General features: G+C 50.9%; 1 protein-coding gene across 1 annotated transcript; it reads right to left on the minus strand.

Annotated features, from left to right (window-relative positions):
* Positions 1-15,220: 15,220 nt before the first annotated feature.
* Positions 15,221-16,171, minus strand: LOC131096374 (olfactory receptor 14I1-like). Its single transcript, XM_058044713.1, has one exon. The coding sequence runs from the start codon at positions 16,151-16,153 to the stop codon at positions 15,221-15,223; it is 933 nt and encodes a 310-aa protein (XP_057900696.1). The 5' UTR covers positions 16,154-16,171.
* Positions 16,172-17,199: the final 1,028 nt, after the last annotated feature.

Raw genomic sequence — 17,199 nt, forward strand, 5'->3', positions numbered from 1 at the left:
ACAGTGTTGTCACATTATGTCACAATACAAGCTGGTTTGTACTGCACAATTAATTCATCTATAAATAAGAAACCCAGCCAGCTCCATTAAACCAACCCCTGCGTTGACTGGCGGGTCAGTCAACCTCAACTAATTACAGAACCTCAACTAATTACATTGCATCCTAAGCTGCAGACGTGTCACTGGTCCAGGAGCTGGGCAGTGTAAAAGATCAGACCAATGGGATATCTAGACTGGGTTTTTCATACCTCTCTTTATAAAGAGGAGGTGGAGGAATAAATGCTCTCTGTTCCACATGGACATTGAGTGAGTGGTTGTCTTTGTTGCCAACCCACTCTGCTCCACAATCACAAGACAGACTGTCTATAGAAAGACATGCACATACATACCAACTTCTCATGGCACCATGGGTCAGCTGTGAGAATGCAGGTCCAAAGACACCATGGTGACACTATGGAACTTCAAGGAACCATGGCTCAATTGTGACAATGCAGGTCTAGGAACACCACGGTGACACTTACAGAAACTCATGGAGCCAACAGGGCCATGGTGACACTGTGGAGCCCCATGGAACTGAGGAATCCATTGTGACTGATAGGCAAGATGTCTTTACAGACAATTTGATGGGTGAATGTAAGGGTGTTAACATCCTTGAATTGGGTCTTAATGTTTCTACTAACTTCAAGCAACAGGTTTATTACAGAGCCCAGATGGCCTGGCTTCTGAAACAGGCGAGTGGGTCTGCATGAGCTTCAGTTAATGAACTTTGGGTTAAAATGATGGGTTCAAGAGGGGAATATGGGGTTGGGGATTCAGGAGGGCTGTACCTTCTTTGTACCTCAACCAATAGGGAATAGAAGAGGGCAACATGCAGCCAGGAGCTTAGGATAAAAAGAGGCTACACCTTCTGAAACCTCGAAAGAGAAAACCCCGTGGGCATGTGCCCTGGTGAATTCTCTCCCTTTATTCCATTAAAGTTGAAGGACTCCTCCCTCTCATTTATGGACACTGGCTTTTCATAGTGTGATTTTCCGTACATGACACTCTGGAACATCACAGAACCAAGGAGCCATTGTGACACATCAAGGCCCTGTTGGAACAGAAAAAGCATTGCTGACAGTACAGAACTCACGGAATCAAGGGGCCATTGGAACAATGCAGATCCAAGGACACCATGGTGACACTATGGAACCTCATGGAATCAGAGAGACCATTGTGACACTCTGGTACCTCACAGAATAAGGGGGACCATTACGAAATTCAGGACCCCTGTGGAACCAAGGGTCAAGGATGAAGCTGTGGGGCCCATGGAACCAAGGAGTCATTGTGACACAGCGGGGCCGCATGGAGCCGAGGGGCCATGGTGACATTGGAAGGCCTCAGGGAAGCATGGGGCTACTGTGACACTACAGAAGAAAGGCGAACACTGTGACTCTCCAGGGCCTCATGGAACCAAGGAGACCGTTGTGGCACTGTGGGGCCCCATGGAACCAAGGCAACAGGGAACAGGTGTGGCTGGTTTGGTCACCCAGAGGCTGCTGGACAGGTCTGGCTGACTTTGGCATGTCAAGGCAGCTTCTCAACTGCCCCTGAAGCACTGAGGCTCTGGGCTTTCCTTCCTGTGGGAGAGAACTATCCTTCCTCTCCAGGAGCTCATAGCCAGAACTGGGATTCCTTCCCCAAATTTTCTTATATGCAAAGATTGTTCCCAGATGAAATCTGCCAGGAGAGACACATCTGGCTGCCTTGGCCACCCAGGGGCCACTTCTCATCTGCCTTTGAAACACTGGGATCATGTGTTTTTTTTTTCTTATGGGACAAAACCATCCATCTCGACCAGGTGCCCATGGCCAAAATTGAGAATCTGCCTCCAGAATTCCCTATATCCAAGGATAACTCCAAGACAAAAGCTGCCAGGACTGACAAATCTGGCTGGACTTGGCTTCCTGAGGGCTGGCAATCAACTGCCTCTGAAACACTGGGGCTCTGTGCTTTCCTTCCTAATGAAAAGAACTCTTCTTCCTGTCCAGGCACCCACAGCCAAATATGAGATTCCACCTCCAAAATGCCCTATGTCCAAGGAGAGTCCCTAGATGAAAGGTGCCAGGACAGACAGGTCTGGCTGTGTTGGCCTAAGGGTGACCACCTCTCATCTTCTTCAAAAACACTTAGACTTGGCATTTTTCTTTCCTATTGGTAAAAACCATCCATCCTGACCCGGTGCCCATGGCCAAACCTGGAATTCTACCTCCAAAACTCTGTACATCCAAGGATTGCTCCCAAATGAAAGCCAGACAGGTCTAGCTGCCCTTGCTGCTTGGAAGCTGTCCCTCACCTGCATCAAAACACTGTGTTTGATGCTTTCCTTCCTCTGGAAAAGAACCATCCTTCTTCTCAAGGAGTCCAAGGTCAAAACTGAGATTTCTCCTCTGAAATTCCAAATATCCAAGGACTCCTCCATGACAAAAGCTGCCATGACAATCAGGTCTGGCTGGCTTGGGAGCCAGGACAGGAGGCACCTGTCTCCTCTTCTGCCTTTGAAACACTTGGGTTCCATGCTTTTTTTCCTATGAAAAAGAACTGTCATTCTTATCTACAAAGAAATGGCCAAAATTGGGATTCCACCTCTTAAATTCCCTATATCCAAGGGTTGCTTTCACACAAAAGCAACTAGAACAGAGAGGTCTGGCTGACCTAGGCCTCTGATGGCCACCTTTTGTCTGCCCCTCAAATACCGGTGTTCCCTGCTTTCCTTCCTATGTAAAAGAACCGTCCTTCTCCTCCAGGTGTCCATGTCTGAAATAGGGATTCCACCTCCAAAATTCTGTACATCCAAGGGTTGCTCCCAGGTAAATCGGTCCGTACCATCAAGTCTGGCTGCCCTTGGCCTGTGGTGACTGCCCCTGCAACACTGGAGTGGGTTCTTTCCTTCCCATTGTCCTGGGGTGAGGTTATGATGCTTATATCCCCATTCAGATGTTCTGTGCCTTTAAGACTGTCTCTGAAGAGTGAAAGTTTTGTTTGGGTTTCTCTTGTCAGGGACACAGAGACGGCCAGTACATAGGGCTGTTTTCGCCTTTTGCTTTTGGCTTTCTGCTTTGCTCTCTCTCTCTCTGCTCTTGCTTCTGCTTGCTTTTGCTTCTGCTTATTAGCTAGTTCTAGCTAAACAGTCCAAATTCCTTCCTGGACTGTTTCTCCTCTCCTTTTTCTTCAACCATCTTGAACCTGCTCTGGACTGGGACCTGGGAACACCGAGGGTTTGCACCGTTTGGCCTGCAGCAGCTGCCCCAGCGCCAGAGGGCCTAGCAGAGCAACCACCCCCGAAAGACACTTTCTGATTTTGTTACCTTTTTCAGAGCGGTGTCATCCGGTATTGTTCATTTTGTGTGCTGGGGGTGCTGTGCCTGTTAAATAAACAGGTTCTTTCCACTTCTCTCTGAGGAATTCTTCCCGAACCGGTTGGGGAAGGCCGTGTGGGTTTGCTTTCTGGAGGGGCCCTCCTTTGGAGATTCTCTATCAAATTTGCCCTAAACCAGGACACTGGGTTTATCATAGGGGAAGCTGAAGAGGTAGAAGGAGGAATTTGAGCAGGTGGTAATGAGATGGCAGCCAGGGGAAGAACTGGACCTTCCATTTGCGGTACTTGAGGAAGAGGATTATAAGGTGGAGGGGCAGAAGGAGGCCAATAATCCACGGGGTCCCATCTTTTATTAATTCCATCATCCCCTCCTTCCTTCCCCTCTTTCTTCTTCTGTACCTTACAAATTCACACCCCTTCATCCCCAATAGCGCTCTTTAACCAGCAAGCTATGTACAATAATTGCTCAGGATTGGTATCTTCTCAAGCTGTCAGATAATGACTCAGTTGTTGACACATCCACTTGTCCCTTGTCCCACATCAAGGCCATCCTCCTTGCACCTCAAATTCTGGCCAGACTTCTACACTGTAGTGGATCATCTTCACTTTATCTAATTCCTCTGTGGCCTCTATAGAATCCCATTTCTCTAACAGTTCTCCTAAGGGACTATTGGGAGGTATATTCCTCAGTCTCTTGCCGGTCTTTTTACTATTACACCCTCCCATTTTTCAGGTCTGAACAGTAAAAAAAATCCCAAAGGTGCCTCTACTGACAGGTAATCTGAAGAAAAATTTATTTGCCTGATGCTCAGGACTTTATACTGAAACAACTGCCTGATCTCTTGATTGCCTAACTTTCCTAAGGTCAGGTTTTCTATTTACCAGGACTTGAAAACGCGAAACCCCAGCATAAGAAGCCGGTTCATGCCTGACTCCCCTGTGTCAGGAAAAACAACTGCCTGATTTTTAGTTTGCCTAACCTGCCAATTTTTAGGCTTCACCGTATCAGGACTTAAAAACAAACCGCAGCCTCCTTTGCTAGGATTTGTGCCTGACCCCTTTGTCAGGATTTACTTTGCCTGCAGGGCTTGTGAGCTTGCCCGAATCCTTCTCGGGACTTGCAATCTGCCTGACTTCCCTCTGTCAGGACTTTTGGGGTGCATGCCACTCATACAACTATTCCCTCCGCACACCTGGGGGAGGGGGCCCTCTTTCCCCCTTAGGAGATGACTGATGCACACTAATTCCACACGCTTCCCCCTGTTCCTGGCCAGCTTCCTCATGGAAGTCAGGAAAAGCAGTACTGAGGGGCCACTCTTGCTCCAAAGGTCTGGCTGCTGGCCTTTGTCTCATTCACACACACACTCGCTCATCTCCCACTCCCGCCACCAGATTTCTCACCAGTCCTGTGCTCCGGTGCTCCTCTGCGTCGCTGGTCCTGATCCGATCTCTCTGGTCCTGATAACCAGCTGTTCTGAAGGTCCAAGATGGCCAGTCCTGGTGTCCTCTTCTGGCATGGCTATCCCGAACGAGCGCCCCAGCTGAAACAAACAGGGCAGGAGACTTTTTCTCCTTTTAATGCCTTTATTAAAAGTGATCAGCTCAGGATTGGGCAGCTCGCCGGGTCTGCAGTCTCTGTTGTCTCTCCCAGGGTGAGGAGGAGGAGGAGGAGGATATGCGCAGCTTTGTCCACTAGGGCCAGAGCTGGGGATCCAATCCTCATGGGAACCTTTAGGGCGTGGTGACCCCTGGTCTTCAACTCTGCAGCCTCATCCCCCTTCCCGGTCCTGGTGTCAGGACGACTCCAGCGCTCCAGATGAGAGGGACTATGAAGGTGTTCAGCATCTCTGCAGGCTCAGCACTCTGTTCCTCACGTTTAGACATCACTCCAATTTCTCAACTCTATACTGGCTCGTTGTTTTGGGGTTGTTTTCAGTGATTTTGGAATAGTAGCTTCCCATGGCATGCTGATCCCAAAGTTAGTTTGCATGCACCCCCTCCCATGTCTCAGTCCCTTCTGTTCACCATCTGGGGAAGAGAGCCATTAAGTTGGCCCCAGCCAGGGCTTTTACTGATACAAAAACAACTATTAACCACAATGACCTGTAATTACCATAACAAACAAGCAGCACCCCAGCAGCAACAGTGGTCTGATTAGTTTTTGTAGCCTTTTTTCTCACAAAACAAATTGGAAGATTTTTGTTTATAACAAATGAATTAATGTTGGGAATTGTGTTACTTAGAAACAATGACTAATAAATTTTTTGCTTGCTAAAAAGGTATGGATTTTAAATACAAATATTAAAATTTCGTAATACAAATATAGAATAATACTATTATAAATAAGAAAAACAATTATAATTTTCTTATTTCCGTAAATTTTCTTTTTAAGGGGAAATGCATAATTATTTTTAGGTTTTGGGATGTCAGTCTGTAAGAGATGGTCCAAAGATCCCTCATCTGCCTCACAGCTGCCGTCAAGGATGGAGATTGAAGCCCTCCCCAAGGACTGAGAATGAGACCCTTCAAATTCTAACCCGGGGTGCTGGCCTGACTGGAGCAGAATGTTTGCCATGGGAAGCGGGATGTTTCCTGTAGGAACCAGTCCTGAAACAACAGGCCCCACTCACTGCTGGCACCGGTTTGTGCTGTTCAGAACTGGACTGTCTGTACCTGTTCCCAATGGATTTATTCTCCACTGTTCCCTCCATGTGCCGTCCTGCTCCCCTCCTGGTGGTAGATTATAAAAGAGCCCTGAGTTAACCAAAGACTTTGAGACTCTCCCCGATGTGACCAGACGGATCATTTGGCCGGAGCACGAGGATTTCATCTCTCTGTTGGTAGTTATTCCCCCCCCCCCCTTTTCTCTGTCTCTCTATCCTTTATCTCCTTTCTAATCCTTGTGCTGCATCTGCTGTGGGCACTCAATAAAAGGTGCATTTGTTTTGGTTAATACTGAAAGTCCCCTGCGGTGTGTCTTTGCAGCCTGAGATCAGTGAAACGAACCATCGTGACGCTCCTTGTCCCAGGGGATGGTGGCATGGTCTGATGGGGTTGCTGCCCGCAGCGTGTGAATGTGATCTTCTTGGTGGCAATTGCACTGGTTCATCTGCTCTTGCTTTCTGGTCTCCCTGTCCCAGAATTACCTGTGCCACCTGCTTTTCTTATATTGTGGTTCTCTGTAGTTCCTTCTATAGTCAGCCCTTGTTAAGTTCACTCTTGGAATAGGGGATTATCACCTCCCCATCATATTGAGTGCATTTGAATGCACTTGAATGCGTTTTGCCTGCATTCAAAATATTGTCCTTGTTTTTGATTTACTGTGGAATCTCTGTTTGTATTTTCTACCTCTGTCGAGGCTGGGATTGAAGGTACTTGAGATGATATTTGGTGTTCAGATTCAGGTGTTTTTTTTTCTTCTTATCAGTGACACAGCCTCACAACCCTGAGTTCTGCAGCCTTTCATCTATAGCACAAAATGGCTCACTGTCTCTTGTTACAAGGCCTGGATGGTACCAAGGAGACCATGGTGATACTGGGGATCCAAGGAGACCATGGTGACACCATGGACACTCATGGAGCCATGGGCGTTGTGGCACAGCAGGGCTTCATGGAACCCAGGAGTCAATTGGGATTCTACCAAACCTCATGGAACCAAGGGCCCATTGTGACACTGAAGAACTTCAGGGAACCAAGAGTCTCTTGTGACACAGGGGAAGGTGCTCATGAAACCATGGAGACCATTTTGAAACTTCAAGGCCTGATGGAACCAAAGGGTCATTCTGGCACTTCTGAGCCTTAGAACCAAAGAGACCACAGTGACACAGTGGGGCTCTGTGGAACCAGGGGGCCATGGTGACATTGTGGAGTGTCATTCAACCAACTGCCCATGGTGACACTGCAGGGCCTGATGGAATCATGGACACCATTATGACACTACAGGGCGTCATGAAAGCAAGGGGCCATTGTCACACTATGGGGCCTCTTGGGATCCAAGAGCAGTTGTGATACCACGGAAATTATGGCAACTGTGGCACCATGAAACCAAGGATGTGATCCTTCAGGATCCCGTGGAACTAAGGATTCATGGAACAGTGCAGGACACATGGAACCGAAGGGCCATTGTGAAGCTGTAGGACCAAATGAGCCCATTGTGACACTCTGGGCCCCCGTGGATCCAAAGGTCCATTTTGACATTGCAGGGCATCATGGAATCCTGGAGACCACGGTGAAACTTTGGGGCCTTGTTGAATTAAGTGGCCCTGCAGGGCCTGATGGAACCATAGAGCCAAGGGTCCATTGTGACCCTGTGGTACCAAGGTGTCATGGGTTGACCCAGGCCAAATGCCAGGCATCCATGTGGGCTGCTCACTCACTCCCCTCTGCAGCTGGACAAAGAAAATTTAATAAAGGGTTCATGGGTTGAGATAAGGACTGGGCGAGATCACTCATCAAATACTGTCCTGGGAAAAACAGGCTTGGCTTAGAGATGTGAAATTCATTTATTACTAACAAAGTCAGAGCAGGAAAAGGGGAAATAAAATAAGCTCCTCACCTCCCTCCTTCCAGCTCTACCTCCTACCCCAGCAGTGCAGGGAGACAGGGAATGGGGGTTATGGTCAGTTCATCACCCATGGCTTCTGGCCCTGCTCAGGGAGAGGAGTGGTTCCCCTGCTGCACCGTGGGTCCCTCCCAAGGGAGACAGTTCTGCAGGAGCTTCTCCCATGTGAGTCCATTTCAGGGGCAGCAGCCCTCTGCAAACTGCTGCAGTGTGAGTCCATGCCAGGGACAACAGTCCTTCCCAAACTGCTGCAGCATGGGTCACTCTTCCAGGGGGTGCATTCCTCCAGGGAGAGGCTGCTCCAGCCTGGGAGCAGGGCCCCTCTCTTCATGGCTCTCCTGCAGGGTGCCTGGGTCTCCAGGGCCTGGAGCACCTCCTGCCCCTCCTTCTGCACTGACCTTGATGTCTGCAGAGTTTTTCTTCTCACATGTTCTCCCTCAGCTCTCTTCTGACTGGAGTTAAAACTGCGCCACAATCTCTATTTTGATTTCTTTTTCAATCTGTTATCACAGAGACATTGCCACCATTTGTAACTGGCCCAGCCTTTGCCAGCAGCAGGTCCATCTTTGAAGCCACCAGGAATTGGCTGTGCCAGACACGGTGGAAGCTTCCAGCAGCTTCTCACAGGAGCCGTCCCTGTGCCCCCCTGTGAAATACAAAGCTGTGTTTCGTGTCAGGTACATACAGGCAACGTGGTATTTGTGATTGTAATATGTGTGGAAACCGACCATGGGACAGTTATAAAGACAAATTCTAATAATTACTGAGGAAAGTAAAGCATGGAAGAAGGCCTTTGAGCCTATCTTTTGTTCATGATTACCCTTTATAAGTCTTTAGTTGATTTAGGAGCATTTGAATTAAAGCCTTAAGAATGTTGCTTTTTGACAGGAACTTTCTTCTTGTAGCTAAGCCTTAAAGAGTTTTGCAATAATAACCTTTTGAAGTATAATTTTAGAATATTGCTTGTAGTAAGGGTCTTTGAAAATATAGCTTTAGAATATATGAAAGGAAACATGCTTATCTCATATCTTAACAAAACAGTGAAAAGCAGCTTTAGAAAGGAAGATGAACATCAACTCAAGGAATAATAGTTTTGACCAAGGGAAGCTGGACATCACTGTTTTGAGATTTATAGTCTCTGCAATTAAATGCTGGGCCCACATCTGGAGAGCTGGAGCTCACCATCTGGGAGATTAATTCCTTCTTTCGGAAATCGAACCACCACCATCTGGGGATACTCCTTTCTGGGATACATCCTGAGAAAAAATATATCACAATAGGTATTGAATTGTGACATAAAAATTGGGAATAGAAACTGCTGAGAAAGCTGAGTACCCCTATAAATACCTGTAAGCCTCAGCTATCAGTGTGCTGTTGGAGGGAAAATATCCCCCACTGTACCCAGCACTGTATTGCTCTTACTTTACCATATTAATTAATTAATTGCTGCTTGAATATTGGCCTAGTCAAGCTTCTCATTTATAACACCCCTGTGGTGGGAGCTGGGAGAGAAGAAGGGGACGCTGGTCTGTCCCTCAGGGGAGGCACGGCTCATTTGCTAACTGCCCGTGCCTCCCAGCTGAAAACTTTCAAACTCAGTGTTTTTCTGGGACACAACATTTTTCAAAGGCTGATCCACGTTTGGTCAGGGGCTTTTCGCTGGGATTTGGGGTGCCTGACTCCCCTCATGGGCGCCAGTGGCGTGGGGGATGTGGCTCCCAGAGGCGCTGCCTCTGGCCACAAGCCCGGAGGGGATGGGGGTGATGTTGAGGAGCAGAAAACAGGAACACGGGAATGTGAATCGTGGGGTTCGGTGCGGGGGTGGACAGCGAGCATCGCTCACTTTTTCTGGGGAAAGAAGACCTGCAGATCTGGGATGGAGATCCCTGGGAAAGCTTCTCCTTCCCAGCCACCAGTGTGCACTGGTGGTTCTGGGGGGAGAGGGACAAAGCGTTCGGTCACTCCTGCTGCCGAGGCACTGGCAGCACGGTGGGGGTGGGCTGTGAGAACAAAGACCCTGCCCTGCAGGCCAGGTCTGGGCTGTTTGGCCTGCCCACCACCAGGTTTGGGGGCTTTGATCCCCCTACTCAGGCCTGGGGCTCTGTTCTGTGGGCCAGGTCTGGGGTCCTTGGTCTGCCCACTTGGACTGGGGCCAGGGACCCTGTCCCACCCAGTTGTGCAGGTCCAAAAAACCCTCTGCTGCTGCTGCTGCTGCTGATTGTTCTGGAAAAAAAAAAAAAAGAAAAAAAAAGAAAATAAAGAAAGAATAAAAAGGTGGTCAGAGTTACCAGCTCAAAGTACTGGAAAGCCACGAGTCAGACTCAGCCTAAGTGATTCAAGTAAGGGCTGTGGCCAAGGTATTCCAGAAATTTTCTCAATATTGTTTCATAAATATAAATGGATTTTTATTTATTTATTTGTTTGTTTGTCTATTTATTTATTTATTTATTTATTTATTTATTTATTGGTGATTTTTCTTTAGCAGTTCTTTGTTTCAGGATTCTGCAAGTCTGTTTCAGGACCAAAAGGGATCATTCAGGGATGTCAAATATCTACACCTTCAGTGACTGGGATTGTACTGGGATGCTACAGGGATCATACTGGGAGCAGCTGGGCCCATGCCAGGGCAGACTGCGAGCACACTGAGGGAGACTGGATCATACTGGGATCATACTGGGATCATACTGGGATGGAGTTGGAGCCTGCAGGGGGCAATTGAGACCGTATTGGGGACAGATGGGGTATACTGGGAGTGACTGGGATCATTCTGAGGGTGACCAGGAGCAGCTCTGAGCAACTGGGATCATGCAAGGAGCAACTGGGAGGAACTGGTAGTGACTGGGTGCGTGCTGGGGTGATTGGAAGCCACTGGGTTTATACTGGGATGAACTGGATCATGCTGGAGGTGACTGGGATCATACTGGCAGTGAGTGCCACTACACTGAGGCTGACTGGGAGTGGTTGTGAGCAAATGGGAACATGCTGGATGGAACTGGGAGTGACTGGGAATGTGCTGGAAGGAACCGGGGTACACTGGGAGAGACTGGGAGTGACTGGAACAAAAGTGAGGGTGAAAGAGAACAAGTGGAACCACGTGGAGCACAACTGGTTCATACTGGCAGGGACTGGGAGCACTCTGGGATCATCCCTGGATCCTACTGGGAGGGACTGGACTAATACTGGAAGCGTCTGAGAGTGACTGGGAACATACCCTGCACATCATCCCCCATGCTGGGGTTGACTGGGAGCAACTGGGAGCACGCTGGCAGAAATGGCATCATACTGGGACTGACTGGGTTGATCTAGCTGGAGGCAACTGTGACCATACTGGGAGCGACTGAAAGTTACTGGGATTATACTGGGACCATACTGGGAGTGCTGGCATGTGACAAGGATCAAACTGGAGCTTACTGGGCTCTTATTGGTATTGAAAGGGAGCAACTGGGATCACACTTTGGGCCACTGGGAGCAACTGAGAGAAACTGGGATCATGCTGCAAGCAAACTGGCGGAACTGGGAATTACTGGATGCAGGCTGGAGGCAACTGGGATATGCTGGGCATGACTGAGAACATACTGGGATAACAAGCACATTCCTGGGATCACTGTGAGTGTCTGGGAAGGACCATGGACATGCTGAGGGAAACTGGGATGTACTGGGAGTGTTTGTAATCATACTGGCAATGACTGGGAACAAGAGGGACCATGCTGGGGAGAGCTGGGACCATGGTAGGGGCAACTGGGAGTGAGTGGGAGTGACTGGGTCTACACTGGGGGCAACTGGGCATGACTGGGATCATGCTGGCAGGGACTGGGATCACATGGGGAGTGACTGGGACTATAGGAGGGACAACAGGGTTCAACTGGGATCACACTGGGAGGAACAGGGAGCAACTGGAACCATGCTGGGGGCAACTGGGATCATACTGGATAATACTTGGAGCAACTGGGACTGCACTGAGGGTGACTGGGAGTGGCTGTGAGCAACTGGGATCAGGCTGGAAGCAACTGAGGACAACTGGGACTAAATGGGAACCTGCAGGGAGTAATTGGAATATGCTGGGACTGATTGAAACCACAGTGGGGGTAAATGGGAGCAACTGGAAGCCCACTAGATGATAATGGGAGCAGCTGGGCCCATGCTGGGGTCATACTGACAGGCATCATACTGGGAGTGACTGGAAAAGTATTAGGAGTATCTGAGAGTGACTGGGGTCATACTGGAACCAGACTGGGAGTGACTGGAAAGGTGCTGGCTCTGACTGGAACTATGCTGGAGGTGACTGGGAGCAACTGGGCCCACACTGGGAGTGACAGGGATCATACCGGGGGTGGTTGTAACCATACTGGTGTGGACTGGGTGCAACTGGGATCATCCTGGGGGCCACTGGGATTACAGCAGATGAGAATGGATCCTGACTGGGGGTTACTGGGAGCTACTGGGCCCATGCTGGGAGGAAAATGTGGACAGAGTGGGAGCAACTGGGATCAACTGGAAGGTACTGGAACCATGCTGAGGGGACTGAGACTATAACTGGGATTATATTGGGAGCAACTAAGACATTACTTCAGGCAACTGCCAGAAATTGAAATCATGCTGGAGGCAACTGGGAGGAACTGGGAAAGACTGGGATCATTCTGAGCTAACCAGAACATTACTGGGCACACTGGGATATACTGGGAGTGTCTGTGACCATACTGGGGGCACTGGAACCACACTGCAAACAGCTGGGACCATGCCAGACGCAACTGGGAGTGAGTGGGACCATGCTGAGAGGCACTGGGACTATTCTAGAGAAAACTGGGATCATACTGGGAGGAACTGGGAACAACTGGAACTATTCTGGCAGCAGCTGGGGTCATACTGGGATCACAGTGGGAGCAGCTGGGTCCATGCTGGCTGAGACTGGGATCACACTGTGGGCAACTGCAATCATGCTGAAAGCAACTGGGAGGAAGTGGCAGTGACTGGGAGCATGCTGAGGTTGACTGGGATATACTGGGAGACACTGGGAGTCATGAGGATCATACTGGACACTACTGGGGTCCTGCTGGCATTGACAGGGAGCAACTGGGATCCCACTGGGGGCCACTGGCATCATACTGGGAGTGACTGGGATCCTACTGGGACTATAGTGGGTGTCAATAGACCCTGACTGGGGTTACTGGGAGCTACCAGGCCCATATTGGGAGCTGCCTGCGCACACACTGGGAGGAACTGGGAACAACTGGGAATGACAGGATGCATGCTGGTGACAACTGGGATTTCCTGGCAGTGACTGGGATAAAACTGGGGGCAGCTGAACCACACTCAGGTAACTGGGAGTGCCTGGCAATGAGTACGAGAATGTTCAGGGCAACTGGGATATACTGGGAGTGTCTGCGACCATGCAGGTGGTGACTGGAACCACACTAGGAGCCACTGGGAATGTGCAGGGGGAACTGGGACCATGCTGGGGGCAACTGGGGGCAAGTGTGAGTGACTGGGGCCCTGCTGGGAGAGACTGGCACCATACTGGGAGGTACTGGGACTATACTATGGGCAACTGGTAGAACTGGGAACACACTGGATGAAAGTGGGAGCAACTGGGAGCAACTGGGACCATGTTGGGGACAAATTGCATAAAGGGGAACGACTGTGAGTGCCTGGGCTCATACTGGGAAGAGGAGGGACCCTGCCAGGAGTGAGGGGAAGTGACCAGGATCATCCTGGGAGTGACAAGGAAACTGGAAGGACACAGGGGCAGCACCTGGGCTCATGCTGGGAGCAGGGCTCCAGGACATGATAGATGCAGGGCCCAAATCCAACAAGGTGAGGTTTAACAACTCCAAGTGCCAGGTCCTGCACTTTGGCCACAACAACCCCTGCAGTGCTACAGGCTGGGGACAGAGTGGCTGGACAGCAGCCAGGCAGAAAGGGACCTGCAGGGACTGATGGACAGCAGACTGGACATGAGCCAGCAGAGTTCCCAGGTGGCCAAGAAGGCAAATGGCTCCTGGCCTGGATCAGGAATGGTGTGGCCAGCAGGAGCAGGGCAGGGATTCTTCCCCTGTGCTGGGCACTGGTTGGGCAGCACCTCGAGTGCTGTGTCTAGTTCTGGGTCCCCTGGGGTGGGGAATTAGAAGAAATTTGTATCAGGAAGAGTAAAGAAAGCAAAGGTGAAGCAAAGGAAATGCTCAGGGCAGTTTGGGGATGGCTGCCAGGCAGCCCCTGGCTCTGAGCAACAGCGTCTGCAGTGGCACAGGAAACTCCCGGATGATGGGAACAAACTTTCTGGCTGACTGCAGAGGCCAGGACAAAGCTGAGTGGTTTCCCTGGTGTCCCCCAGCCCTTGCTGGCCCCAGGGGCTGATGGCATTTGTGCTCCCTCAGGTTCATGTCCCCACACCAACAGCATGGGGGTGCTCCCCCTGCTGTGTGCAATGCAATCAGGGGCTGCTGAGCCAGTGCTGCCTTGTCTGTGCCTGCAAGGATGGGGCACCTGTGTGAGCTGGGGGAGAGGCCAGGGCTACAGAGGGGGGATGTTGTTGGCAGCTCCATGAGGACGCTCTGGGACGCTGCCCTGGGCTGTGCAGCACACTGGGGATGGATCAGCCCCTGCTCTGCCGCTCCTTCCCATGTGCCCCAGGGCCCTTGCAGAGCCCCAGCCATGCTGTTTGTCCCCAGCCTGCCCACGGCCAGCTTGGGGCTGCTCACGGGGCCTTTCTGTGCTGAGCATTGGCCTGGGTGTGTTCTTGAGAGAGCCTGGGCAAGGAGCCTGGAGCCCCCAGGCCCTGGGCTGAGGCGTCAGCGCTGCCCCAGCAGTTCCCATGGCCTGTCCCTGCTGCAGCCCCGGCACTGCCACCCCCAGGGCTGTGCCCAGCCCCGAGAGCACTCAGGCCCTGCAGCAACACCAGGGCCACCAGGGCAGCGGGGCAGGGCCATGGCAGCAGCACTGGCAACAACAAGTGCTGCTGCTGCTGGGCACAGCTGCTGGGCCAGCCCTGATCTGCCCCCAGCTCTGCACACAGACATTGCTGCTGCAGCTCCAGAGAAGGCAACAAAAGGGCATCTCTGCAGAAAACTCTGCTCGCAGATCCTTTACTTCATTTAAAGGCACTGAGAGCACAGCCCCTCATTGACAGAGTCTGTGGTCACAGGGAGGGTGCAAAGAAACAAAAGGAGAAATGGCACAAAAAATGACGTTTATTTGTGGACAATACTTAAAAAGTAAAACTAAAAAAAATAACCCTCAAAATGATACCAAGAAGAACTATCAAAGATAAATTGTATTACACATGGTTTACAAAATTTGTTAGCAGTTTAATGTTCCTGAAACCATCCAGTTATCAGTCTCCACACTGCAGCTTTGAGCTCCTGTTTCCTCAGGCTGTAGATGAGAGGGTTCAGGGCTGGAGGCACCACCGAGTACAGAAATGACAGGACCACATCCAGGGATGGCGACGAGATGGATGAGGACTTTAGGTTGGCAAATATGCCAGTGCTGATGAACAGGGAGAGCACAGCCAGGTGAGGGAGGCAGGTGGAAAAGTCTTTGTGCCGTCCCTGCTCAGAGGGGATCCTCAGGACAGCCCTGAAGATCTGCACATAGGAGAAAACAATGAACACAAAACAGCCAAATACCAAACAGGAACTTACAGCAATGAGCCCAAGTTCCCTGAGATAGGATTTGGAGCAGGAGAGCTTGAGGATATGTGGGATTTCACAGAAGAACTGGCCCAGAGCATTGCCGTGGCACAGGGGCAGGGAAAATGTATTGGCCATGAGTAGCAGAGCATTGAGAAAGGCACTGGCCCAGGCAGCTGCTGCCATGTGGGCACAAGCTCTGCTGCCCAGGAGGGTCCCGTAGTGCAGGGGTTTGCAGATGGACACGTAGCGGTCATAGCACATGACGGTCAGCAGATAAAACTCTGCTCCAATGAAGAACACAAAGAAAAAGAGCTGTGCAGCACATCCAGTGTAGGAGATGTCCCTGGTGTCCCAGAGGGAATTGTGCATGGCTTTGGGGACAGTGGTGCAGATGGAGCCCAGGTCAGTGAGGGCCAGGTTGAGCAGGAAGAAAAACATGGGCGTGTGCAGGGGGTGGCTGCAGGCTACGGCGCTGATGATGAGGCCGTTGCCCAGGAGGGCAGCCAGGGAGATGCCCAGCAAGAGGCAGAAGTGCAGGAGCTGCACCTGCCGAGTGTCTGCCAATGCCAGCAGGAGGAAGTGGCTGATGGAGCTGCTGTTGGACATTTTCTGTGTCTTTGCATGGGGATCTGTAAAAAAAGGAAGCATGGAATAGTTGGGTTTGGAGAGGACTTGAAATATCCCAGCACAGCGTGGAGGCACTTTCCCCCCACTGCCTGCCCAGGGCTCTGCTGCGTTGAGCTGTCCCTGCCAGCAGCTGCTTCCCTGTGCCCAGGGCTGCGCCCTGCCAGTGCTGCCAGAGCCCAGCCCAGCCCTTGCGGCTCATCCGTGCCCTGCAGAACCCTCCCAGCTCAGGCACTTCCTAGGGACAGCTCTGCTCTGCAGGCTCAGATGGCAACATCACATCAACCCTGAGGAGGCTGGAAAAGTGACACTGCTGCTGCCTCTAAGGGCTCCTGTGATTATTTCTGCATTGCCTGGTTTTTTAAGATCTGAGTGAAAATATTTTGATTCTTCTCCGCATGAAATGAGAGATGAATACCTATGGGCAATTTCCTATAATGGCCACCCAGAGTAGTAGAATATAAAAGCAGCATTTTCCCTTTTATGCAGCCCCTGCCTTGCTCTGCTCCCTGTATAATCTACGTGGAAATGTTATGGAGTTAAATGTCAGGCTGGGAGCAGTCCTGAACAATGCATCAACCTCACCACACAAGGAGAACACTTCCAAGCTGCACCAGCTGTCTCCTTCCACCTAGATCTTGTCCCCCAGTGCTGGGAGCCGCTGCCAGGGCTTACTGAGAACTGTCCCCAGCAGGCAGCAGAGTCCCTGCCCCAGCACCACACCCTGGGCTGCAGGACCCTGCTCTGCAGGACAGCCCTGGCCACCCCTGGCTGCTCTGCACAAGAGACAATCAGAGAATGTACTCACAGAGTCTGTAGGCATTGGGATGTTCCAGCTTTAGGAGATGGCTCCAGGAGCTGCAGCTGCATTGTCCTGCAGCCAGAGGTTCCTGTGCCAAGGGCTGGCAGTGATTCTGCCCCAGGCACTTCTCAGCACCTTCCCAGCCCTGACTGATTGAAGCTCTCTGTGCCTCTGTGCTGTGCCCGGAGTGGCTGCAGGCAGTGTCCCAGCCCTGCTGGGCTGGCAG

This window comes from Melospiza georgiana, unplaced genomic scaffold (genome assembly GCF_028018845.1).
Source record: "Melospiza georgiana isolate bMelGeo1 unplaced genomic scaffold, bMelGeo1.pri scaffold_29, whole genome shotgun sequence".
NCBI classification, from domain to species: domain Eukaryota; kingdom Metazoa; phylum Chordata; class Aves; order Passeriformes; family Passerellidae; genus Melospiza; species Melospiza georgiana.